This window comes from Cyrtonyx montezumae, unplaced genomic scaffold (assembly GCF_038088225.1).
Source record: "Cyrtonyx montezumae isolate F1298 unplaced genomic scaffold, pur_monq_1.0 scaffold_69, whole genome shotgun sequence".
Lineage (NCBI taxonomy): Eukaryota > Metazoa > Chordata > Aves > Galliformes > Odontophoridae > Cyrtonyx > Cyrtonyx montezumae.
In genome coordinates, this window is record NW_027072077.1 from 194410 (window position 1) to 219241 (window position 24832).

A 24832-nucleotide genomic window follows, 5' to 3' on the forward strand; every position below is an offset into this window, starting at 1 on the left:
TTTCTTGAGGGCATCTCTGAGATTTGAGTGGGATATCCTACACAAGATCTCAATCACTACATCTCTGCATTGGGAACAAAGTGCTCTTGTGCTCTTATGACATCCACCTGGGGCTGCCAGGGACTGGTGTATGCCTCTTGTGGAGGACAGGGACAGAAACCAGTGCGCAGCAAGGGGACACTGAATCTGAGGCAAAGGCAAAAGCCACAGCGGGTGTGGGCTGCGCTCCTGGGACTGAGGTTGGGCAGAGGGGATCTTGGCTGCCACCATCTGCACTGCACTGCATCCCTGCACGGGGATGAGCACAGCCAGATGCAAAAAGAAATGGGCAGGCTGAGGATGTGAGTGCGTTCTGCGAGGCCGCTGAAGGGGTGGGCTCTCCCCTTTCGTGTGGGATCTGCTGTGCAAAGGGTCAGTTGGATTTCTGCACTCTGGGGTCTTAGTGCTTTTGGAGCAGTGGGGATTTGCAGCTGCTGAGCTGAAGTTTTGGGAAGGACGAATGGTGGAGGAGGGAGCAGAGCCAAGTGGTGCAGGAGGAGACGTGGGCTGTGTGCAGGGAGCAGTTGGAAGTTATGGCTGTAGGTGTCCCAGTTCTGCCCTTTCTCAGCTCTCTGTGAGCACTGTGTGGGACCCATGGGTGTCAGAGCTGTGGCTCAGGAGCACAGGGGCATGGAGCCTGGGTTGGATGAGTGCTCTGTGTCCTGGGCTGTGCTGTGCCCCACAGTTCGGGGTCTCTGCTGACACCTCCTCGTGGTCACCCTATGTGACACATCCCGGGCACCTCGCAGGAGCCAGAGCTGCTCAGCAGCGCCGCAGGGCTCTGCTGAGAGCGTGGGGACGATTCCTCCTGTGCCCTCCTGCAGAGAAACCCCTGCTAACTCTGCCAAACTTCTGCAGAGCACTGTGGGTGGTTAGCACAGCTTCCAGGAGGGAGCTGCCGCAGAGCAGGAGCCCGTGCTCCCTGTGCAAGCAGCTTCTGCTTGATGAGCCTGTTGCTCTCAGGGGCCTGGGTACTGCATGCAGCACAAGGGGTGCCCCCAGCCTGGCTCAGGGTCAGCCGGGGGGATGCCCAAAACCCGCTCCCCACACCACCCGCTGCAGCCGTGACACCCCGTGCCTTGCAGGTGAAGGTGAAGAGGCACGTGCAGCTGATCCTGGAGCGGCTGCTGCACACCGTCAACCGGAGGGTGATCGTCCTGGAGAGGGACAACAGCCTCAGGGTGAGTACCACCGCCTGCACCGGGTGTGGGACCGCTTCCCCTGGGGGTGAGGAGGTGAGGGGCTGCGCCGTGGGGAGCGGGGGGCAAACGCTCCTTGGCAGTGCCGTGGTGTCGGCAGCAGCTGCTGGGGATGGGTTTGTGGATATTTAACGCAGTGGGATGCACGAGAGGGCCCCAAAGGGGAAGGAGGAAATGTGCCAGAAGCAGGTTGTGTGCTGGGGGGAGCGCTGGGTACAGGAAGCAGATGCTTGGGTTTGAGCATGGAAAACGGTGCCTGGACCCAACAAACGTTCACAGCTTCACATGCGGGAGGAGCACGCTGGGGCCTCACCTTGCGTTGAGCTGCTGCAGGTTGCAGCACAGCTGAGGCTCTACGTGGAGCACCTGCTCACGGTGCAATGGTTGAATCATCCAGGAGGGGAAAATGTGCTCTGTGCAAGCATGGCTGACCAGGCTGCGTGGAGCAGGCCGGGCACACCGGGCTGTGTGGGGCAAGGAGATGGGTGTGGAGGCATTTGGGGTGCAGTGCTGTGGGGAATTGGTGTGCTGTATCCCATACTGTGCTGTCCAATGCTGTGCTGTGCTGTGCATTGTGCCCAGGGAGGTTCCCTGGGGCAAACCTGTAGTTCTGCCATCCCGTGCTCGGCTCTCATTCATAAATACCCATCTGAACCAAGGTGCTACGGGCAGGATGGGACCTTCCTTCTCACTGGCTGTGCTGCTGCATCCTGGCAGGGAAGCCTGCCTGCTTCACGAGCTATTCCAGGCAGCACCTCTGTGGTCCTGGAGTGTGTCATCCTTCCCATGGACCCGGCTGCAAGTAGCCCTGTGCTGGGCTCTGTAGGGCTGTGCAGGGCTGTGGCAGCTGTCAGGGTGGGTGGGTGCCTGCTGGTTGTGATTCAGGTGGATTCAGGCAGGCAATGCGTGCTGGGCTGGGCTTGCTATCATCTCGCTTTTAGCCTTTGTTCTCAGAATGCATGATTCAGTGCCAGAGGAAGTGAGAGCAAAAAAAGAGCTGTTTGAAGCAACCTACGGGGCTGTGACAGAGATAACGAGCAATGCTGGCTGCCGGAGCGCAACGCGAGGAGGAGGAGAGCGATGCTTTGGCTGAGCCTCACTTTCTCTGCTCGCTCCCGTTCCCCCGCTCTGGCCCCGCTGTGCTCCAGAAGTGCTGTCTGGCAGTTTTCTCACTTTGGTTCATGGCTTTCGTGGCACTGTTGCAGTCCCAGGCCTCGTGCTGCTGCTAGCAGCCCTCAGCAGCACTGTGTCTGGGACCAGAGCTGCCTGTGCCACCACCACCCCTTTGTGTTGTGCTGAGGGTCAGAACAGAACGGGGAAGAATCCTCACCCCTGGTGCTCGATGGCCAGTGGGGGTTTGCAGAGCGTGGTGGTGGCTCCGGGGGGGGCAGAGGAGCGGCTCAGGGAGGGGGAGGTGGGCTCAGGTTGGATCTTAGGCTGGTGGTGGCGGCCAATGGGTGAGTCAGGTACCGGCACAAACTGCCCAGGGTGTGGGGGTCACGGTCCCCAGAGATGTTCAGCACTGCTGAGATGCGGCACTGGGGGACATGGACAGTGGGCACAGTGGGGCGGGAGATCTTGGAGAGCTCCTCCAACCTTGGTGACTGATTCTATGAGAGCTGCAGCACCCCTGGGTCCCAGGCCACCCGCAGTGGGCTCCTCTCTCCAGCCCTTCTCTGCTGCCCCTGGCAGTGGGTGTGGGACTCTCCCAATGCTCCCCTGTAATGTGGGACCCACTGGAGCCACGGGGCTGCCTGTGGCCAGGATGGGATCTGATGGCGATCAGGGGCTGCTCCAGCCAAATCCAGAACAGAAGCACACAGCCAGGAGAGGGTGTAACAAAAATAGCGTCTCCCTACAATTTATTGGTTTCTCCGTGAATACAGCCACTGTTCCCCTCACCTCTTATTTACACGGGGGCTTCGGTACGTTAAACGGAACGGTTAAAAATATAAAAGCTGGTGCTACCCAAACCCTAACATCAGAGGGAGGGAGAGGAGGCGGGAGCCGGCGTCAGCGCTGGGCCCTGGGCAGCGCAGCTCACAGGAACCAGAAGCACTTGCGCCTGGATTTCTTGGTGTCCAGCTTCGAGGGGGGTGAAGGCTCCTGCCGGGGGGGGGGGAAGGGCCCTGGTGCGGGGCTGCTCTGTGCTGTGTCACCCTCCATGTGGCTCAGCACCCGCTGGAAGCGGCCCTCCTGCTGCCGAAAATCGTGCTCCACGCTGCAGAGAGAAGGGACAGCGTCACGGCACTGCTCGGCTCAGCCTGCAGCCACTGCTGCACACTGCCTGCTGCACACTGCCTGCCTGCAGCACACTGCCTGCTGCACACTGCCTGCATGCAGCACGGCTGTGAGCGTGGTGGGGGCCGGGCCTGGGGCTGGGGGCAGCTCTCCTGCCCACACATGGCACCGCACTGTGCCCAGAGCACATGGGAACCCACAGTTCCAGAGGGACAGACTGACAGCCCTGACCCAATGGTGCTCCCCCCTTCATTCCTAGCATCAAAGCTGCTCTCGGAGCTGCCCTGCTTTTCTCCTGGCTGTGGCTCCCTGTGCTTTTCCTGCTGCTTTGTCCCCTCACCCAAGCTCCTCTGCCCTAAACACCAAACACACCAAATCCCTCCCGCAGAGCTGAGCTGCTGCATGAGTGCCTGCAGCTTTTTCCCTGCACCCCGGGCTGATGGCACTTTGGCACGGGGTAATTTTGTTTTTTGTGCAGTGCGGGCTCAGTCCATGACACAGGAGTGCGGCAGCGCAGGGCTGAGGGCGATGCTGTGCCCATAACAGGAGGAGTGAGGGCTGTCTATGTGCCCTGGGGCTCTACTGCAGTAGAATGCTCTGGGTATCGACCTGGCTGGGATAGGAGCCAGCCCCCTGTCCTAGCTGGGGACCAACGGGATGCAGGGCAGGAGCTGGGGTCTTTGAGACCCCTGAGAGCCCCTGGAAAGGGGCTGTACCCAGCCCTGCTGTTACAGACCCCGCTGCCCTCGCGTCCCTGAGCCCAGTGCAGCCACAGCACCACGAGCAGGGCTGAGAGTCTGATACCATTCCTGACACAAAGCATTTGGACACCATTGGTTCGGGAAGGGAAGGAGGGGACGCATCACCCACCTCCATCTCTTGAATGTCCCCAGAGCCCCCCACTGTCCCCACAGCACCCGCACTGAGGGCCCTGGAGGCCACGTGCTGTGCTGCTCCCTCACCCAGAAAACACTTCCATCCCCGAGCAGCCACCTCCCATCAGATCAGCAAGGTGCTGCTGCCGACACTGCACGTGGCACTGCCACCCGTGCAGCATGCCGGCACCCCGTGTCACCACACATCACGAGGACACCATTGTCCCCAGGTACCTCTTGCAGAAGGGGTGAGCTGCTCACAGCGCGGCCGCTGCCCCTGCAGCCCCTTCCCACTGTGCTCTCTGACCACCCGTCCCCATTCTGCCCCTTCTGCGGGGCACCCAACAACCGCCGTCTCCCCCATGTCCTCGTGCACCCCCCGCACAGCAGCAGCGCTGCCCCGTGGGGCTGCCCGTGTCCCGCCGCCCCCTGCCTGTCCCGCTCCGCTCCCACCGGAGCCTTTTCCCCGCACGTGGAGGCAGCGGAGCCCAGCGGGAGCCCGCAGCGGGACCCACCTCCCCGGCACTGCCATCTCTCGCAGCCGCGGTGCCGCATAGAGACAGCCTCGTCAGTCCCAGTTAGCGCTGACGGCCCCCACGAGCTATCGCGGGGAGCTGCCTCTGCGCTCCGGTGCCAACGAACCGGCGACGAGAGGCAGCCCGAGCAGAGCCGCGGCCGTGCGAGGGGCCGTGGCCGGTAACAGCGGGAGGATGCCCATCCGCACCCGGGGAGGAGCCGGGCACACGGCTCCGTGCTCGTCCCGCACTGGGGCAGCGTGGGGACAACGCTGTGCAGTGGTGCAGTGTCCCGTCCCCGGGGTCAGGGAGATGTTTCTGCGCTGAGCAGGGGGCACGGTATGGGGTGACGGTGCAGGAACGTCCCCCAGGGCCGCAGCGCTGCCCCGTACCTGTAGATGATGCACGCACAGTCCCGGCACGTCCCGCAGTTGGCGATGTCCTGCCCCGTCCGGTACGAGTGCCGCCTGCAATAGAGCAGAAGTGCGGTGAGCCCGGAGATCCGCTCCGAGGGCTCCGCTGTGCACTGACAGCTGCACCGCGGCCACGAGCCAGGGATACAGCTCTGCTCCAGCTCCCAGCTCCCAGCTCTGCTCCCAGTTCCCAACTCCCAGCTCCTGGATCTGCTCTCAGCTCCCAGATCTGCTCTCAGCTCCCAGCTCCCAGCTCCCAGTTCCCAGCTCTGCTCCAGCTCCCAGCTCTGCTCCCAGCTCCCAGTTCTCAGTTCCCAGATCTGCTTTCAGCTCCCAGCTCTGCTCCCAGCCCCTCTGCCCACTTCCCAGTGCATCCTCCCCATGAGGTGCCCTTTGTTGTGGGGCTGAGTGCAGTGCTTCTCCACTCAGCACATTTCTCACTTGGTTGCAAACCAGACGGGCGCAGCCGAGGCCCTGAGCCCTTTGCACACTGTCAGCCTCATCTCATCACCACCCCAGAGCCACACCTCATGCCCAGGGCCACCCCAGGACACCCCACACATGGCACTATGGAGGGAGTGGGATCGTGGACAGTGCGGGGGCACTGCAGCACCCAGCGGTGCCCAACAGATGGGCAGAGGGAGAGGTGGCAGCCAACATTGTGGATTTATCTTTTTTTGATGCTTTTGTACCAAAGCATCCTCCTCCTCCAGGGAAGGTGCATGGGACTGAAATAAAGCAGAGCTGGCTGACGAGCCCCAAAGGTCAGCTCAGCCCCAGAGCCATCCTCCTCGCAGATCTCTGCAGAAATGCAATCTGCTGCTGGTGCTGAGCACTCGCCCCACGCATTCCCAGCCCCACACTGTACCGCTGCCAGAGCTGCATGGGCAGAGCTTCGGGCGTTTGGTCCCACAAGTGATGCCCCCTCCCACCTCCCCTGGCCCTCGGGCAGTGAGGCTGCGGCTTTCTTGGGGCAGCTGGGCACCCCCTGTCCCACATACCCATCACATTTCCCTGCTTAAACTATTTCCCCATTTCTCGACCTTGATCACGGTTGTTCTCAGCCCGCAGAAACTGGGTCTTGTGGTGCACCAAATTATAGCTTACCACTGGGATTATAGCACTGGCACATAAATTAGATCACAATACCTTTTATATACGTACATTAAAAGCACGGACATATGTGTGAGCTCAGCCAGTGCTGCTGTGACACTGTGACACTGACCCATAGCAAGTGGGGCCGGGCTGATCCCCAGAAGGACACTGTGCGGGATCATCCTTTATGGGGTTTCCTACCCGGCTCCATACGTCTTCAGGCATCACGTTTGCTCATTTGGCTGCGGCAGTTTATGGGAGCTGAGATCTTAATTAAGCTGTGCACGGTGAAGCTCAATCAGCTTCAGCAGGAGAACTCATCCCGGCAGCAGGAGCGCAGCTCCTTCCATGGGCTCTGCTCTGGGCTCTCACAGCCGGGCATGGCACCGTGCGGCCATGGGCAGTGATGGCAGCAGGCAGGAGCTGCACTGGGGGGTGGGGGTGGGGGGGCACAAAGGGCAGCAGACCCTCGTGCAGTCCTGAAAGGTGAGGGCCACGTGGACGCTGTGCTGGGGAAGGGGCTTGGCACCGTGCTCTGCTCCCGCACTCACCGACGCTTCTGTGGGATCCTTACTGCCGCCGTTAGCCCTAACTGGAAGGAGGCACTTAGCAGCAGTTTAATTTGGTTAAACAATTAAGCACGCTCAGGCGGGAGGGCCAGGACTCGAGCAGGTGCCCATCTGGCAGAGCAGAGCTCGCCACGGGTGCCACCGAGCGCGGTGCCAGGCACAGTGTGAGCGGTGCTGCGCTCAGTGCCTGCAGCAGGAACGGCTCTGCTGCGTGAGGACGAGCTAACGAGCTGCCAAGCTAATGAGCTGCCCCATCCCGGTGCCCCAGGCCGTTCCCACACAGCACGGCCGCAGTGCCACCTGCAGCTGGTATGGGTGGTGGTCCCTGCCAGCACCATCACTGCTGCTCTTGGTTCACATGAGACACGGGCAGTTTGTTGACCAAGTGTCCCAATCCCTGCCCAACCCCACCAAGACTACCAAACCACACCGAGCCCTGCCCAACCGTGCCAAACCTGCCCCATCACAGGAGCAACAAGCCAAGGGCTGGCAGGCCACTACCCCAACTCACAGTGCCGAGCAGATCGGGATGGCAGCTCTGAGCTGCTCGGAGGGAAGCACGTCCGGAAGGTGACGTGGCTCACATCCTTGGCATGGCCACCCCTGTCCGTCACCAGAGCCCCCACAGACGATGACCCCCCTGACACCGCCCCATCTACTCACCCGTCCCGCTGGGCCTCCTTCTTCTCCAGGTCCTGGATGACGTCCAGCAGCACGCGGATGGTTTGCTGGCTGGTCTCCAGCACCCCTTCCAGAGACTGCAGCTGGGACTGCAGGTCCCCCTGTGCCCCCTGTCCCTGAGATGTGTGGCTGTGCTCATCCCCCGCCGTGCTTCCCGGTGTCCCCTTGGCCGCCACCACCATCTGTAGCAGGTCCTGTACGTGGCACAGCGTGTCTGACTGCTGGGTGCTGAGGCAGGGCTGCCCATGCCGGGGGGGCTCCGGTGCATGCCCACCGGGCTGAACCACTGCACTGAGGCTGTGTGGGGGTCCCTTGTGCCTCTCCGAAGCTGCCTGCTCGTGGCTGGGCTCGGCAGCCCGCAGCCGGCTGCAGATGTCCTGGGTGTCCGGATGGCCGAGAGCAGCTGGTGTGGTCTCCAATGCGGCGGTGGCAGAGCTGTGCCAGCCTGGCGCTGGTGGGATGGGTGCTGGGGTGCAGCAGGGCCTCCCCCAGGGCGAGCCGCAGAGCTGGTGCTGGGGTGGTGAGGGGTCGCGGGGGGGGTTGCCCTGAGCTGGCTGGTGGAGGAGGGGCGGCTGGCGGTGCCCGCGGGGCAGGCTGTGCTCCGAGTCGCTGCGGCCGAGCACCCACACCTCAGAGGAAGGCTGGGATGGGGCACAGGGCACAGAGGCCGGGCGCTGGGGAGGCCCCCGCCCACCCCGGGGGGTCCCACCGGGCCGGGCGCAGGGCTCGGTGGGGCAGCTCCTGGCTGAGGGGGTACAGCTGGCAGCAGGGCACCCGGCCGTGCCTGGGTACGGGGGACAGGGATCCCTGGGCGGTGGTGGTGGTGGTGCATGGCACGCCGTGGGGTGCTGGGTGAGGGAGGGGGCACGCTCAGGTGTGGGTATCTGTGGGGTAGCAGCCCGCACTGAGGCGGTGGGTGCGACCCCCCCCGGGCAGCGGGCGCTCCCCAGGGCAGTGAGCAGCCCCGTGTCCCCGGCCACATCGCAGATGCTCCTGCTGTGGGACCATGGGGCCGGGAACGGCTTCTGGAGGCTGGGGGAGGTTTGGATGGCAGCGCTGGCACAGGACTTCCTGGGCATGGGCAGCGTCAATGAGCACGGCTGGGCCTGGGGCCAGCTGCGCCGCGAGGCACAGAGAGCCGCCGGCTCAGGGGGGGCCCTGGGGGGCGGCGAGGCACGTGGGGTGATGGGGCCGGGGGTGGGCGCTGGGGGGGGGCTGCCCTCCACCAGGTCCTTGAAGCGCACCTGCTGCGTGCGGTTGCGCCGGCGCTGCAGGCGGCTCTCGATGTCGGGCGAGTCGCGGTTGAGCAGCACCGAGCGCACCGTCATGGCTTTCTCCTGGCTGCCCTCGGCGGAGGGCAGGGGATCCCGGCTCAGCATGGCTCACAGCCCCGTGGCCGCGGCCCCCGCGCCGTGCCCGTCCCCGGAGCTGCCCGGGGCAGCGGGCGGCCTCATCCCGCACCGCCGCGCACAGGGGATGCTGCGCAGGAGGTGGGCGAGGGGCCGCAGGGCATGCTGCCCACCCCCCGCACCTACAGCCCCCGGCATGCGGGCGCCCCGAGCACCCTGCCCGGCGTCGTGCCTCCCCGCTGGCAGCCCATGGTCCCGCCGCCGTCCGCTGCGCTCAGAGCTCTCTGCGCTGAGCTGCACAGAGCTCCAGATGCCGTCTGGCCCCGTGCATGGCTCCCGGCTCCCTGACCTGCGGGGACAGAGAGAGGTGGGTGACCCGGCCCCGCGCCCGCTGTTCCTGCAGACGGGGATGTCTCCCGCTGCCCCCGGAGCTGCCGGCCTCGTGCACCCTCCCACCCTCCATCCCGCGTGGCCATCACCAAACGCAAAGAGACAAGCTTTGATCTCTGGCACTGCCTCCTCAGCACAAAGGGAGAAGGGAAAAAAAGAAACCCCTTTAGCATAAACACGTTACAAGTTCACAGCTCAAATCAAGCAGAAGAAGCCGTTAAAAATAGCTCTGCCTTGCCGGGACTCGGTACCTCGTGCTGGGAGGCTGTGGGGAGCACAGCGGGATGGGACAGGCACAGCCCTGGGGCACGGATGCGGGGATGGGTGGACCCCATCCCCGTCGTGCCATCACTGGCACGCAGCTGTGCGTGGCTCCCCCTCCCCGAGTGGGGAGGCACAGCCCTTACCCAGCCCTGCCCGGCTGTGCTCCCACCCCAGCACTGAGCCCCTCTGCCCATACTTGTTACCTGCCACTGCCTGTCCCCTTGTGCTGCTGCACATGGCACTGTGCAATGCCCCGTGCCCCCATGCAGTGCCCGTGTCCTTACCTGGCACCCGCAGCACCCACCCACTCTGCAGCTGGCAGAGCTCTGGACCCCACAGTGGCCCATGGGGATGGGCACTTTGCTCTCCCTGCAGCCCTCCCACTGCCCCGCCTTGCTGTCCCCAACTCTTACTGACTCAGCACCGTGGCCCACAGTCCCCACGCGCTGGTAATGAGCAAACTTCCCGCGTGCTGATGGCACCGGCTGCTGTGCACATCCCGGGACACAGCGGGAGCTCAGTGAGTGCTCAGCTGTGCCCGAGCAGTGTGGGGTGGGTACCACACACTGCGCATCTCCGTGCCCCTTGCTGCTGCTGCCCCTTGCCCAGTGCTGTCAGGATGCTGCCCCCATCTGCTTCCCCCAGCCACATCCCTTCCCCGCTCCTGGAGCCGTGCCCGGGCACCGCGAGGTGTTTGCGAGGCGGGGGGCGATGGGTGGGGGGCAGCAGGACTCTGGTATGGACAGAAACACGCTGAGCCGGGGAGCACATCCCTGCAGCACCAGGCTGGTGTGTGGCACGGGGCAGCTGCCCAGGATGAGGGCAGACCCACTGGGACCACAGGACCCACTCCAGCGCAGTGCATTTCCCATACGGGCAGGAGGGCACGTCCCCGTGCTGCACCGACCTCCTGCACGTGGACCAGCACCAGCACGGCCCAGGGAGCGCTCAGAGGACGGAGTGCTGGAGGGGGCAGCAGCTCCCGCAGCCCGGCACAGTGCAGGGTGATATCCGGGCACTGTGAGCACACACGGCCCTGCGATCCCGCCCCGTGGGGCACAGAGCAGCCCCGGCACCGCTGCGCTGCCCACGCAGCCGATGTGATGCTGCCAGTCAGCAGTGCTGAGCCGAGGAGCCCCGCGCCTCCGATCCGAGCACCGCTGGAGATCTGAGGCACGGCACAAGGACAAAGAGAAAGCCCATAAATTATACATGCGCTGACTGCCTTTGGAGAGCAGTTCTGAGGCTGTCAGCCGCCAAAAGCTGGGACCCTCCCGCTCGTCCTTCTGCATATGCATTACGGTACGGTCAGGTTTAGTGCTGCGCTCAGGCACTGCACCTCCCAGCGCTAACCATGGGTTCTGCCGGGGGACCGAACCAGGGCCACGCACCCGAGCGGCTGCTGCCTCTCACACACCCCCTGTACCAGAGCAGAATACGAAGGGAACATCTCTGCCGACAGATCCAGCTGGAAGCACAGCTCCAGGGACATTTTGGATGCACAGAAAAGGCCGCTGGGAGAGGCTGTGCAGGAAGCACGGGCACCCGGCGCTCAGCACATCGGGGCTCTCCAGCTGTGCATGTTTGCAGGGAGACGGTGCTCAGGCCCACGTGTGCTGATGGGCTGTATCCCACTCCTGCGCCCACAGCTCCTGCACCGAGGTACCCTATGCTGAGCAGAGACTGGGTGCAGGAGTAGAAGTGTCCCTTGCTCACGTCACCCTGCCCAGAACCGGGCACAGGCAGCTCTGCTCCTTGCTTGAACAACACGATGGAGCCTTTCTCGGGTCCTGAAACTACAGCAGACTCCTCAGGGCCGAGCCCAGGGCTGCAGCTGTTCAGCAGTTCCTCTCTGCAGGTGGGTGGGAGGGGGCAGCTGAAGGATGAGAGCTGCATGGAGGCTGAGCTGTCCTCGGGTGCTCTGTGCCTGCAGCCCTCCAACAGTCCCCGCTCCAGAGTGAGCACGGGGGCTGCTCACACCAGCACCCCGACCCCAGCAGGGCCTTCTCCTCTCCCGGTTCTGGGTGTGATGGTGGCATTCAGACCCTGGGAGCCCCAGTGCTGTGGGACAACGTACTGGAGGCGGAGGGGCACGGGGACCACCAGCATGGCACCACCGAGGGCGGCAGAGCAGCGGGATGAGCTCAGAGCCTGAAGGACAGCAGTGCACACCGGCCGTGCCATGGCACAGGGCTCTGGGAAGCACGGCTCATCAAACCCATTTGCTGCCTGTTTTGATGAGATTCCCAGTTTGGCCAACGAAGGTAAAAGCCTGGATGGAACAGACTGAGAGCTCCGTGAGGCACTTGACATTTTCATGGAGAAAACGGGAAGATGTGAAAGCGATGTGCCACGCATTAAATGGATTAAAGCCAGGCTAACCGGCACGTCTCAAGACATAACCGTCCAGCGCTCAGCACCAAACAGCCACGCTGCTCCCAGGTCCTGCAGAGGGGCACTGGGCCCCGCAGCAACACCGCTGTCAGTGACCTCAAAGAGGAAGGGCCAGCACTGACAGCATTTGTGGACGATGCGGAGACCGAGAGAAAGATAAGGAATGAGAATGACAAATACAGTGCCATGTGGGAATCAAGGAAAGAGAGCTGCAGAAAAGGAGTCCCAGTGATGGGAAGTGGCTCTGTGCTGCAGCCCCAGAGATAAAGTACAACAGAGTGGTGCCCGAGAACCAGAGGTCATCACTGTCAGGTGGGGAAGGACCTTCCTGAAAGGTGCAGCCATTGGTGCCAGAGCGACTTGCACAAGATTCAGGTGGTGATGGATGCTCTCCTGACAATTATTTAAGGTCTGAGTGTTTTCCTCCTCTTGTTCAATTACAAGCAGCAGATCATATCCAGTGATTTATGGACAAAAGCAGATGACGCCACTGTAATGCAATAATTGACAGGAGCTCCTCAGCGTGGGCTCTCTGGCTCCATGGGATGCTCGGGGCAGTGGGGACGCGTGTCCCATCATCTGATTGGCACCTGGAGCCATGGGGATGTCAGGGGTGGGGTCCCCATCTCCTGACCACCACCACCACCACCACTGAGTGGCAGTGCTGGATCCCAGCCCACAGTCACACTGCCTGGCACACCGTGTGTCCCAGCTGCCCTGTGCCACCCTGCCCAGCACACTGTGGGTCCGAGATGCCGGCTCTTGGGCAGGACACCAGGGACAGGACACCCTGCCGGCCCCACTGGAGGCCCTTCTGCACCCATCCTCCACCTCCTACTCCTGGCGACGTCTGTGGAAGAAGGAAAACCAGAGCAGACATATAAATCTTCTCCTCAAGACGCAGGAAGCCAGGAGATTAGATTTATGAGAGAGGAAATCATCTACTTCTGGAGCTGCAGAGGAGAGCAGCTAATTACCCGCCCCTACTACAGGGTGTGATGGCTCCTCCTGGGATGGAGCCTTTGCTGCCCCTGAGCTCGGGCACAACACAAGGTGCTAAGGCAGCAGGAGGCAGCGGAGGATGGTGGCACTGGAGATGGGGTGTTTGCTCACAGCTGATGGCCGGGCAGGAGCCAGGTGCACAACGCACTGCTGAGCAGCAGCACATAATCCCATCTTGGCTCCAAGAGGACTTGGTGCGTTGGTGCTCAGCACGGAGCATCCGTGGGCTGAAGGGGGATGAGAGAGGGTTGGCCAGCAGTGCCAGCACGCAGCCAGCACATGCCCTGCCCTCACTGCTGCTCCTGGAGGCCCTTCCATCGCCCCACATTTGGAGGCGTGCAGCCCTCCTGCTTTCCTGCAGCTGCTTAATCGCGTCCACTTTATCCCCCCCATCTGTGCCTGTGTCAGTGCCGTAGCCCTCTCGAGCAGCTCTGCTCCTCCTCAGCACAGAGCCCTCGTGTGCCACATCCCACCCCACCTTCCTTCACACCAATGCCCTCACGGTGAGGGCGTGCAGCCCTCCGTGGCAGTGGGTCTCAGGTCCCAGCAGCGCTCACTGCTCCCATCACCCCACACCTGCCGTGGCCGTGGGGCCTCTCCTCTGCAGCGTTCAAAGCAACCTCCCGTGCACTGCTCCTGCACCTCCGTGGCCCAACCAAAATGCTGTCGGTCTGAGGATGGCTGCAGAGCACCGTGACGGAGCCATGCACGCTCACAGCACCGTGGAGCACCACCAGCACAGCGGTCCCTTTTTGGCAGCAGGTGCCTGGTGGAAGTGGCAGCTCGCATGGGCTGCATGTATCCATCTTTATTTAGGTCACTGGCTGAAGGGCCCTGCAGGAAAATGAGTCACGCTCTCGGCCCCAAGGCCAAGGATGAGGCAGGTGCTCCCTGAGCCCCCATGCCTCTCACGGAGTCCTGCAGCCCACACCTGGAGATAGGAACCCAACGAGCAGGGAAGAGGCAGCGACATCCTCCCAGCACCTCTGATCACCACGCATTGCATCGCACTTCCTTCAACCCCATCTGCATGAGTGCAGTCGGACGGAGGCAGTGACCCACCCAGGGGAACACAGACAGTGTGTGTGGAGTGGGGAGAGGTGGAGGAGGCGGCTTCCCATCCCAAAGCCCTCCTTAATGAGAGCATCTCCCGAGGGGTATGGAAGTGACCGCCTTGGGAAGAACCATGGACAGCTTTGGCTGCCGCCCTCCCAGCACTTCCCATGGTGTGGGAAATACAGTGTTCCTCTGAGTCCCAGAGACAGCCCACGCAGGTACGTGGACGTGGGGAATCACCTGATGTGAGACACGGATGGAGGTCCTGTGGGCCGGGCTGGGAATGCCCTGAAATAATGACAGGACAAATGAAATCGGCCATGGCCTGAAGGCTCAGCACATCACGGGACATCTCACAGCATCTGTGGGGGAAGTGCTGCCCTCGCAGAGCCAGGCTGGGGCTGCGTCTGGAGCTGCAGCACTGCCAGCAGCGTGCGGGGTGGGGAACCCACAGCTGGGGACAGGATGCGCTCCTCTGCGTGCCAGGATGTGACTGGAAAGCCTCACTCTGCAGAGTGTATTTCTGGAAGAAGCTGGGAAGGTTCTGTCGTCCAGCATTCGCAGGCAGACGGTCACAGCACTGCGCCTCGTGGGCTCAGCCCCACGGGTGGGTGCACGGCCCCACGGCGGCTGCGGGGGCACAGCCCCAGAGGGAGCAGTGCCCCATCCCACCACCACACACAGACTGCAGCCCGAGAGCAGTGAGTGCTGCATGGGCAGTGGGAGCTGAGGCCGCTGCGGCACCGGTGCGGAGAACGGTGTCTCAGAATACAAATTCCTGCCTTTAAGTGGATTCCCATTGCCATCCAGCAGGCACTGCCCCCTTTATCTTCATGCGCCTTAGACAGCACTCGCTACCAGGGGAATTTGGGAATTAGAGTGACTTCCTGTGCCGCGTGCCTCAGTTTCCCCACCCGCAGCACAGCCAGGGCAGTACGGGTCATCGCTGCGAGCACACGAGTCGTGCTGCCAGGAGCACTGCTCACGCCTGAAGTACTGTTACTACCGATGGAAATGAACCCACCAATTCTTCGTGGCCTCCGAGCACTACCATACTATTAAACAATTATACTAATTATAATTCATAACGAAGATAACCTCTGTCTAAAGGAGCTCCTGTGTTCAAAGCCGCTCTGCTGCTCCACACGCACTGGAAGGATTCGGAGCACAGTGCTGCAGATACAACACCCACCAGGAGCTGAGTGGGACCCCACGCTGCGCCCACTGCTGCCTGGAGCCAACTCCTGGGCTCGGAGGGACGCAGGCAGGACACAGGGACGGGGCACCGCCGGCGTGCAGCATTCCCAGTGCCCGGGAGGGTCCGTCCCCGCATGCCAGCAGTGCCGGGGCCTGCGGGCTGCCCTGCCGTGCTCTGCCCCACCGCGAGCACGCAGCCGCCCTCCATCCCTCTGCGGGCACAGCGGCTCCCAGGCACTGCCCGCACGCACCCACCTGTGCTCTGACCGAAACGACGGCTCCGTGCAGACCCCTCTGCTGACCCCCGCGGCCCCGCGAGCGGCTGCAGCCCCCACCGCGGGAGGAGAGGAGCCGAGCAGCCCCCGAGCGCCGTGCCCTCACGTCTGACCTCACCCGGCTGCTGCCGGAGCCCCGCGGCTCGCACGAAGGCCTCGAGCGGAGCGCTCGGCGCCGGGAGCAACGTGGGCTGCATCCCTCCCTCCGGCGCCGGCGGCCGTCCCCGCGTCAGCGCGGCGTGCGGTACCCGAAGTGACAGCGCCGGGATCGCGTGTGCGCGTGTCAAACACAGCCCGGCTCCGCTGACGGACGTGTCCGCTAACGAGGGGCAGCAGCGAGGCGGGCGCTGCCGGAGCTCTCCCTGCCCGCGTGCCCCCCGGGACCGTTCCGCGGGTGGCGGTGCCCCGCGCTCCGAACGGCAGCGGGGAGGGGGATGCGGAGTGGGGCAGAGCCCGGGGGGGCTCCAGCGCTTCTCAGGCGCCGGATCCCAGCGCCGTGGATTCCCTCCCCCCCCCCCACCCCCACCCCGGACACGCTCTACCGCCTCCAGCATGGCCGCGTGCCCCCGGGGACCCCCGCCCCGCGGCCCCCGACGTGCGGGCCCCGCGTCTCCCGCACTCCCTGGGGGGGCTCCGACCCCCACGACGCACGGAGCGGGGGCTGCTCTGTGCCGAGCATCGCGCTGCCGCCGCGGGGAGGATCGGGCACGGCCGGGGTACCGCAGCTCCCCGCAGGCAGCCCGGCCCCGCGACCCCCCGACCCTCCGAGCACCGCGCGTCCCACGCTGCCCGTGGGTCCCGGTCCCGGCCCTGCGATTCCCGTAACGCTCCGGGACTGCCGGCCCGGGGGATCCCCACACCGCCCCGGCCCCCGCGCGCTGTGGGGCCGATCCCCGCGGGGCTGAGTCCGGCCCCGGCCGGGCCCCCCTTCCCCCCGGGCTCCCCGCTCGCAGCCCGGTACCTGGTGCTCGGCGGCGGCGGTGCAGGGCGGTGTGCGCGGAGCGCGGCCGGGGCGGAGCCGCGCGGGTTCGCCGGTACCGGGAGGCGGAGCCGGAGGGGCGGGGCGGCAGCGTGCCCGCCCGCTGGCGGCGGAGGGGCTGTGAGATGCGGGGAAACCCACCAGACCCGCACCGTCCGCCCCACGCTCGGGGACGCACCGTTCCTCGCGTGTCCCCTCGCACCGCCGCCTGCCCAACCCCGCTCGGGCGTGGGCAGCGCGTCCCCGTGCGCGTCCCCGTGCGGCTCCCGCAGGTCGTGCCGCCGGACTTTGCTGTGTAGCCCCGTCCTTGCCCACGGCTGGGTCCCGGAACGCGGTCCTCAGCCTGCCCCGCACCAGCAGCGCGGAGGCAGCGGGTGCTTGCGCCGAGCAGGGCTGTGGGGAGCAGGAGGTGGGAGTGCTCCGGGCCGGGTGCCCGAGGCAGGGAGCGGCCAGCAGGAGCTCGGCATCCCTCGGCCACCACAAACCCTCTCATGCTCCCAGTCTGCCCAGTCTGTGGCCGTCGGGCTGAGCGGCAGCTCCTGGTGCTGCTGGGCTCGCGGTGGCTTTGCCGGGGTCTATTTGGGAGCGGAGTCCTTTGTGTCTGTGGGTCGGTGGGTTGCTGTGCTGTGCCAGGCTGCTGCTGCTGGCTCCGTTCCCACGCACACGCCGTCTGCCAGCTGAACATCTGTATGTGCGGCAGCACCTGGCCGTGGCTCAGCAGTAATGTAATTTAAATGTAAATACAGCTTCCCCTGAACAAGGTGTAGCAGGCCGTGCAGGGAGTTCACCTGGATCTAATTCCAGCTGCCATCAGAACAGCTGCTTTTGAGTGATTGAGATCATCTCATCACACCCCCAGCACGTGCTGCCTTGCAGGGAAGGTTCCTCCTGCCTTTCCTGCCCTGCTGCCGTGGGGCTGTGCTGCCTCGGGTGGCCCTTCTCCCCATGCTGGTGGTGGGTGACATCCACACTGCTGTGTGGACGTGAAGTTGTGCTGCTCCCTGGTGCACAGCGTGGCTGCACAGCCCAGCATTCACTGTGGCATTGCTCCCTGCCTGTGTGGCATTGCACACGGGGATGCTCAGGGATGTGGGTGGATTGCAGCACTCCCTGCTCAGTCTGGAGCAGGCCTCGCTGGGGTGATGGCTGCGCGTGGGGAGCAGAGCTCATCCCCAGCTCTGCTGTGTGCTGTGTGGCCCCACGTGCAGCTGCTGCTGGCTGTGCTGTGTGCAGTTTCAGGTCTGCAGCTTTGCACAGATGCTGAGAGGATGGGATTCACTGGGCTGTCATTCTTCTGCTTCTCAGGAGATCCGTGCTGAGCTTCCTCAGCCCCGTCCCAGGGCTGTCCATAGCGCTGAAGTGCCCAGAGGCGGCCCGGCCCTGCCCGGCCCCCTGCACATCCTGAGCTCCTGGGCTGCTCCGTGTGCTCCCCGGGAGCGTGCCGCTCTCCTGGTGCTTTGTGGCACCCCCACGCCACGGACGCAGGCACACGAGGGATGCAGGCTCAGCAGTGCCCCTTGCAGACCCCCAGCAGAGAACGGCAGAGGTTCTTCAGGCAGAAGTGTTTGGCAGTGTCCCTCTGCACCCAAATGCCCCGAGCTCAGAGCTGCAGGCGGAGCAGCGCTGACCCCGCTGCTCTCGGGCTTCAGATGCTCAGTGCCCATCGGGGAGTTTCCAAGAGCTTTGTCCCACAACCAAAGCGTCCTCTTTACAAGTTAGCATTCAAAGCACTTTGAAGTCTGCTGCAGGCTCGGGTCTTACCTTAGAAGTGTTGTCAGTAATGGGCTGCACTAACAGGCCAAGGGGAAGATGAAAGGGGCTGAGCTGCAGGTGGTCACTGCTCCTCTCGGGCTTCAAGAGCAGCCGAGTGCAGTCTGGGATCAGCTCGGCCGGTGCTGCTGTGCAGAATGGGAGTCCTGGGCAGCCCTGCCCTGGTGGGCTCAGGACGGAGCTGTGGGTGCACAGAGAGGGGCTGAAGCTCGTGGCTCAGTTTGGGACTCTTGCTAAAGGCAGCCTGCATACATTGGCCTCCAGGAGGAAGCTGCGAGCCCTTTCCACAATGCACTTACATATATCCGTGTGTTACTGAAATGATCTTAAAATCCACAGATCGTGCTATAGCAGTGATCATTATTCTGTCTGTGCCCTCTGCTGCACTGCAGTGGGTGTCATCTCTGTCCTCAGAGGAAGGAGCCGGGCACAGGAGGAGCAGGCAGGGCTACCAGGGCAGCAGGGCCCGGTGGAGGGGGTTGGTGTGTGGGCCCCCCCGGTGCCCCTGACCCAAGCTCTCTCTGGCAGAGTCACTACGTGGCATGCATGGCTGCCATCCTGAGCCAGATGGACGCAGAGCACTACCACTCCTACATCCAGGCGTTCCCCTCCCGGCCTGAGCTGATGGTGAGTGCTCTCCGTGTGGCCGCGTGGCACTGGTGTCACCGCTCCTGCCACTGGCACTGCCTGCATCCCCTCCTGCTCCCGGCCCCACTGCTCAGCACAGCGCTGTGCCCAGGCCCCTGGCATCTCCTTCTCCTCGCAGGACTTCCTCATGGAGACTTTCATCCTCTTCAAGGACCTCATTGGCAAGACAGTGTACCCTTCTGACTGGATGGTGATGAACATGGTGCAGAACCGGTGAGCAGCCCCGGGCCGGGGGGACCCATGGAGGGGTTATGGGGCACCATGCAGGGATGCAGGCTGCCCATGGCCACCCTGGCCATGGCTCAGTCCTGGGGCAGTCCACCCCGGCTGGGAGCCCATGGCAGAGCTGCTCTCTCCAACCTCACAGCTTCTGGGCCCCTGAGCAGGGGAGGCTGACACCAGACACCCATCCCTGCCCATGGATGTCTGCATACGGCAGGGATGTTAGGACTGCATGTCTGGGGATGCTGGGGCTGTGACTCTGTATGCACACATTAAGGCCACAGCAGTTTTGCAGTGTTGGGCTGCACTGTGCCTGCAGCAGCACCATGAGGGCAGAGGGGTGAGGGGTCGTGGGGTGTGAGCAGGAGCACCCCATGACCCCAGCCCCGGAGCCAAGGTCCTCGCCCCCCACCATGGCCGGGGCTGCCAGCTCTGCTCCCCCTCCCCGTGGGCTGCACCCCCTGCTCAGCACCCACACCATTGCTGCAGGGAGTTCCTGCGCGCCATCAACCAGTTCGCCACCACCCTGACGGAGATGTTCCTGAGCAGCAGCAGCTTCGAGCTGCAGGTGAGGGGACACTGCTGCAGCCCCAACGGGGGTGGCAGGGATGTACCACATGCTGTGCCACCCTGCCTGGCACTTGTCCCTGTGTTCTCACTGCAGCTTTGGAACAACTATTTCCACCTGGCCGTGGCTTTCCTCACCCAGGACTCCCTGCAGCTGGAGAACTTCTCGCAGGCCAAGCGCACTGCCATCCTGGCCAAGTGAGCAGCCCTCCCTCCTCCTGAGCTCTGCCATGCAGCTCGGGGCTCAGCCCCAGCCCCAGCCGTGCTGTGCGGATGGGATTTGGGGACACACTGTGCTGGGGCTGGCAGCTGTGCCATGGGCTGTGCCCGTGGAGTGGTGCTAAACCAACACCATCCTGGCAGGTATGGGGACATGAGAGCCAAGATTGGAGCCTCCATCCGGGACATGTGGTACAACCTAGGTGAGCTGTGGTGTTACCAGCAAGGAGGAGGCTCAGGGAGTGCCTGCAGGCTGGTGTCCATCAGCGCCGACCCCAGAAACGGGTGCTGGGGACCGAGACATTACTGGTGTGGGGCACGGAAGCCTGTGGGTGTGTACCCCATGGGATGTGCACCCTATGGTGCATGTGCCGTGTGGGATATGCTGACCCATGGTGCTGAGCTCTTTCCCAGCTGCAGCCCCCTCTGCCTGGTGTGCAGTGCCATGGGCTGGGGAAGTGCTGCTGAAGCTGTGTAGGGCATGCAGACCTCTGCCACCACCACTGCTCAGCACCTTGCATGCATTGCTGCCTGCTCCCGTGTGTCCCAGCCCTCCCTGCTGTCCCTAGGCCACCACAAGATCGAGTTCATCCCAGGCATGGTGGGCCCCATCCTGGAGATGACGCTTGTGCCGGAGCTGGAGCTGCGCAAGTCCACCATCCCCATCTTCTTTGATATGATGCTCTGCGAGTACCAGCTGACCGCCAGCTTCAGCCGGGTGAGCTGGATGTGAGGGTCCTCCCTGTCACGGGGTGACCACCCCTATGATGTGGGGGGAGGCACCGCTTTGTGCCCTCCCCCTTCCCCTCTTGGCTCCTGGGGTGTGGGGCTGCAGCAGGGAGGGATGGGGACAAGGGACAGGGATTAGGGACCGAGATGAGGGACAGTGTTGAGGGATGGGAAGCTGGTGGGGTCGTGGAGTACGGCAGGGAGCCTCGGAGCGTCTCCCAGCGACCAGCAGGGGCAGCTCAGGCTGTATGCACTCAGCACGTCCAAGTGCACAGCAGTAAGGGAGAGGTCTGTGCAAACTTCCTGCACTGCCACTCTCTTCCCAAGCTGTTGTGGGCTTTCCTTGTGCAAGAGGCTTTTCCACCCCGTGGGGTGTCTGTGGAAGAGGGGCTGGGCTCTCTCAGAGCCCTGGGGACCCAGATGCTGCTGGATCCCTGCCCCTTCTTCACACTGGAGACTGCAGCTTAGAGGACCCAAGAGCTTTGCAGGTGACATCCCCACACTGTCCCATGCAGCCCAAGGGCCGAGCATGGTGGCACTTTGTCCTGGGGGGGTGCTGTCCATCACTCTGGGGATGTGCAGACACAGAGGGGACTCAGTGCAGAGCTGAGAAGCACTGGACATCAGATGTGGCCCAGAACCCCCATGTCCTACGCTGAACACGCTGCAGGAACTGCCAGGCTTTGGAGTCTGTCCTGTACACCTAGAGCACAAACACATGGATCTGAAGGCTGAGTATCAGCTGGGAGGTGGGAGGGTCCCAGACAGGTATAGCCCTGGCTCACAGGTGTGGCAGAAGGTGGCTTTAAGGGATGGAGAGCACAGCCCAGTGACCCCACGCCAGCTGGGCTGTGGGACACAGTGCTTTCTGCAGAAGCTGCATCAATGATCCGGGCTGTGGGAAGGAAGCAATGCAGCAGCAGCAGGATGGGGACCTGGGGAGCGATGGGGGATGCGTCTGAGCAGGAGAACAGGAGTGTTCCAGGCAGGGCAGGAGAGCAGACTGCAGGAGAGCCCAGGATGCTGCCATGAGCCTTCCCGCGACCCATGGAACTGCGGCCTGGGGCTGAGCTCAGGGCATCCTTGTCTGTGCTCACATTCATCTCTTTGCAGTTCGAGGATGAGATCCTGCGCAAGCTAGACAGCGAGGTGGAGGGCGGCCGGGGCGACGAGCAGTACAAGCAGCTTTTTGAAAGCATGTGAGTGCTCAGCACTGCACTGCTCCCTTCCTCTGGGCATGACCTCTGCTCTGTGCCCTGCCCTCTGCTGCCAAATCTCGGCTGGCCCACTCCTCCCCGCTGTGCTTTGGCCCAGAGCACAGCTCCCGAGGGTGGTTCTAAGAGGAAGAGGGAACAGGGAACACTGCGTACCCTTGTGTACTGCCCCAGCCCTGTCCGGCCCCACGCTGCCCATCGCAGCCTGGTCTGTGCTCCCTGCCTGCTGGGGAGCAGCACAGGGCTCGCTCCTCCTGCCGTCCTGGAGCTGCTTTTTGTCCTTTGCTGGAGGAATCCCGGCTCCCACGCCCCAGGGCAGCTGAGCGGGGTCAGTGCAGAGCCCAATGTGCAGCACACGGCCCCTCTGCTCTGCAGTCTGCTCAGCTGCTGCCGGGCACACCCCGAGCTGTCCCAGCCTGGCGAGAGCTTCGTGGCCCTGGTGACGGGGCTCCTGGAGCGGCTCCTCGACTACCGGGCAGTGATGAATGATGAGAACAAAACCTACAGCATGAGCTGCACTGTCAACCTCCTGGTGAGTGCCTGCACCACATCCCCCCATGTCCACAGGGCCCGCACAGCACAGCAGGGTGTGCGGGGTGCCCTGCACTGCCTGGCACCCACGTGGGGATGGGTCCTGGTGGCAGCACAACTCAGAGTCAGGGATGGTGGGGGATGCGGGGTTACACCCCTCCTGGGGCTGCATCGATGCCCACTCCTCCACAGAACTTCTACAAGGAGATCGACCGCCAGGCCATGTACATCAGGTGAGCACTGCCCCATGGAGACCCCCGCACCGTCAGCACGCGGGGTGCAGCCCAGCATGGTCAGGTGCCTGCATCATCCAGGAGGGTCCCCGGCCCTGAGCTGCCCCCACCTCAGCTGCCATGACCCTGCGTGAGGCGGGGATGGGGCAGTGGGCAGGGGGCGTGGTGCCAGTTCCCCCCCCAGCATCACTCCCTGCCCTGCCCTGCCCCGCCCCCCAGGTACCTGTACAAGCTGAAGGACCTGCACATCAGCTATGAGAACTACACGGAAGGTGCCTACACGCTGCTGCTGCACGCGCGGCTCCTCAAGGTGCGGGAATGGGGGGGGGATGGGGGGCACCGCGCACCCCATGGCTCAGCGTGACACACTCCCGCTGCCCCACACAGTGGTCGGATGAGGCGAACGCAGCGCCCATGCAGGGCCTGCACAGCCCCAGCCTGCACACCCAGCGCCAGCTGAAGGAGGCTCTGTACAACCAGATCGTCAACTACTTCGATCAAGGCAAGGTGAGCGCGGCCCGTAGGACCCGTCCCCCCCCTCCAGCTCCTCCCACCTCCTGCTCCGAGCCCCCACCTTGGCACCACCCGCTGCCCCCATTGCTATGATGGGGACAGAGCTGCCCTGCACCATGCAGCTCATCCCTACAGCCACTCCGACTCCCAGTTGCACCGTTCTGCCCGTAGTCCTGGGGAGACGAAGGGAACTTGGGCATCCCAGAGAGGGGCTGGGCTGCAGGGGCTGCATGGCTGCAGACAGCAGGCAGTGAGCCCTGCAGCCCTCCAGGAGCCTGTCCTGCTCCTCGCACGGGATTGAGGCTGCAGGAGCCCTGCAGGAGGGGCAGGGACTCCTGCAGCCTCAACCTGCCCTACTCACCCTGCACCGTGGTCCCTCTGTGCAGATGTGGGAGGAGGCCATCCATATCTGCAAGGAGCTGGCAGAGCAGTACGAGAGTGAGATCTTCGACTATGAGATGCTGAGCGAGATCCTGGTGAGTGGCAGTCAGTCTGGGCCTGGTGGTGGGGCAGAGTGGGGTCTGGGGCTGAGGACAGTGTGAGCCATGGGGCAGAGCGGGCTCCACGTGGCTCCTGCCCCCTTCAGCGTGCCACCTGCCCTTGCAGCAGCGAGAAGCCAAGTTCTATGAGAAGATCCTGAAGGTGCTGCGGCCCAGCCCAGACTACTTTGCTGTTGGCTACTACGGACAAGGCTTCCCCACCTTCCTGCGGGTGAGAGGCTCCTGCTGCTGCACTACCCCTGTGCTGCTGTGCTGCATCCTGCACAGCTCTGCCCAAAGGACATGACCACCTCCGGGCATCTCCTGTGTGCGGAGCCCCAGAGCTGTCCTTACTCCTTGCCTGGATGGGCTCTCCATGGCCCGAGTGCTCCAGCTGTGGGGGGGAGAACTGGTGAAGGTTGGACAGCACACAGGATGGGGCAGCCCTGAGGGATGGGGCAGTGGGGGCTGGTAGGAACTCACCCCAGTGTCTCTTCGTGTGCAGCACTTAGAGAAGGAGAACATGGAAACCAGTGATTCCCTGTAAAAATGATGGAGAGGGCCCTGGGTGGTGCTCAGGGCTGTGGTATCTGCAGGCCCCCTTCCCAGAGCAGTGGTCTGTGCTCCACCTGCAGTGCACAGCTGCAGCTGCACTGCTCCATGGCTGCACCACGTCCTACTTGGGGTGCAGGGATAGGTGGACGTTGTTTCCTGCATGTGGTGCAAAGATGTGTTTGTGCTGACTCTGATAATTACGAATGCATTTGGGGACCTCCTGGGGCTTTTATTTGGAGCCCTGGCTGCCGCAGCTAGCTGCTCGTTCATTCATTTATCCTCCTGTTGTTGGGCTCAGGGAGGGCTTTTCCAAACAGGGGTTCCCCCTGGGTGGGCAGCTCAGTCCCCCTGGCGTGACCCCCCCAGCACTCAGTTTGGAGCAGCTGGAGCTCAGGGCTCAGCTCTCATGCTGCACTGCTCTGCCCCCTCCTCCCGCAGAACAAAGTCTTCATCTACCGCGGCAAAGAGTACGAGCGCCGGGAGGACTTCGAGATGCGGCTGCTGAGCCCCTTCCCCAACGCTGAGAAGCTGCAGACTACATCCCCGCCCGGCCCCGACATCACAGAGTCCCCGGGGCAGTGTATCCTTGCGGCATGGGGACGGGAGGGCTGGGGGGGGG

The 24832-nt window shown here is 63.6% G+C and overlaps 2 protein-coding genes across 2 annotated transcripts in view; one reads left to right on the forward strand and one right to left on the reverse strand.

Moving 5' to 3' along the window:
• LOC136057534 (dedicator of cytokinesis protein 2-like) overlaps window positions 1-24832 on the forward strand; it is a 47367-nt gene that overhangs the window by 19158 nt on the left and 3377 nt on the right. The window contains exons 28-42 of the mRNA XM_065750259.1: window positions 1125-1220; window positions 18832-18930; window positions 19070-19164; window positions 19663-19741; window positions 19838-19938; window positions 20104-20162; window positions 20529-20677; window positions 21802-21887; window positions 22278-22434; window positions 22626-22666; window positions 22886-22976; window positions 23054-23173; window positions 23566-23655; window positions 23786-23890; window positions 24652-24793. Of these exons, the coding sequence (XP_065606331.1) occupies window positions 1125-1220; window positions 18832-18930; window positions 19070-19164; window positions 19663-19741; window positions 19838-19938; window positions 20104-20162; window positions 20529-20677; window positions 21802-21887; window positions 22278-22434; window positions 22626-22666; window positions 22886-22976; window positions 23054-23173; window positions 23566-23655; window positions 23786-23890; window positions 24652-24793 (1510 nt within the window). The remainder of the gene's footprint in view (window positions 1-1124; window positions 1221-18831; window positions 18931-19069; window positions 19165-19662; window positions 19742-19837; window positions 19939-20103; window positions 20163-20528; window positions 20678-21801; window positions 21888-22277; window positions 22435-22625; window positions 22667-22885; window positions 22977-23053; window positions 23174-23565; window positions 23656-23785; window positions 23891-24651; window positions 24794-24832) is intronic.
• LOC136057533 (INSYN2B protein-like) lies at window positions 3058-9006 on the reverse strand. The gene is made up of 3 exons (XM_065750258.1): window positions 7610-9006; window positions 5262-5336; window positions 3058-3459 (listed from the first exon to the last, which is right to left on the reverse strand). The coding sequence occupies exons 1-3, from the start codon at window positions 9004-9006 to the stop codon at window positions 3279-3281; spliced, it is 1653 nt and encodes a 550-aa protein (XP_065606330.1). The 3' UTR covers window positions 3058-3278.

Excerpts from the sequence above, each read along its gene's own strand:
- LOC136057533 (XM_065750258.1), bottom strand. The coding sequence starts at position 9,006 with ATGCTGAGCCGGGATCCCCTGCCCTCCGCCGAGGGCAGCCAGGAGAAA. Across the intron at positions 5,337-7,609 it reads AAGGAGGCCCAGCGGGACGG|GCGGCACTCGTACCGGACGG; the intron begins GTGAGTAGATGG and ends GCTCTATTGCAG. Across the intron at positions 3,460-5,261 it reads TGTGCGTGCATCATCTACAG|CGTGGAGCACGATTTTCGGC; the intron begins GTACGGGGCAGC and ends TTCTCTCTGCAG.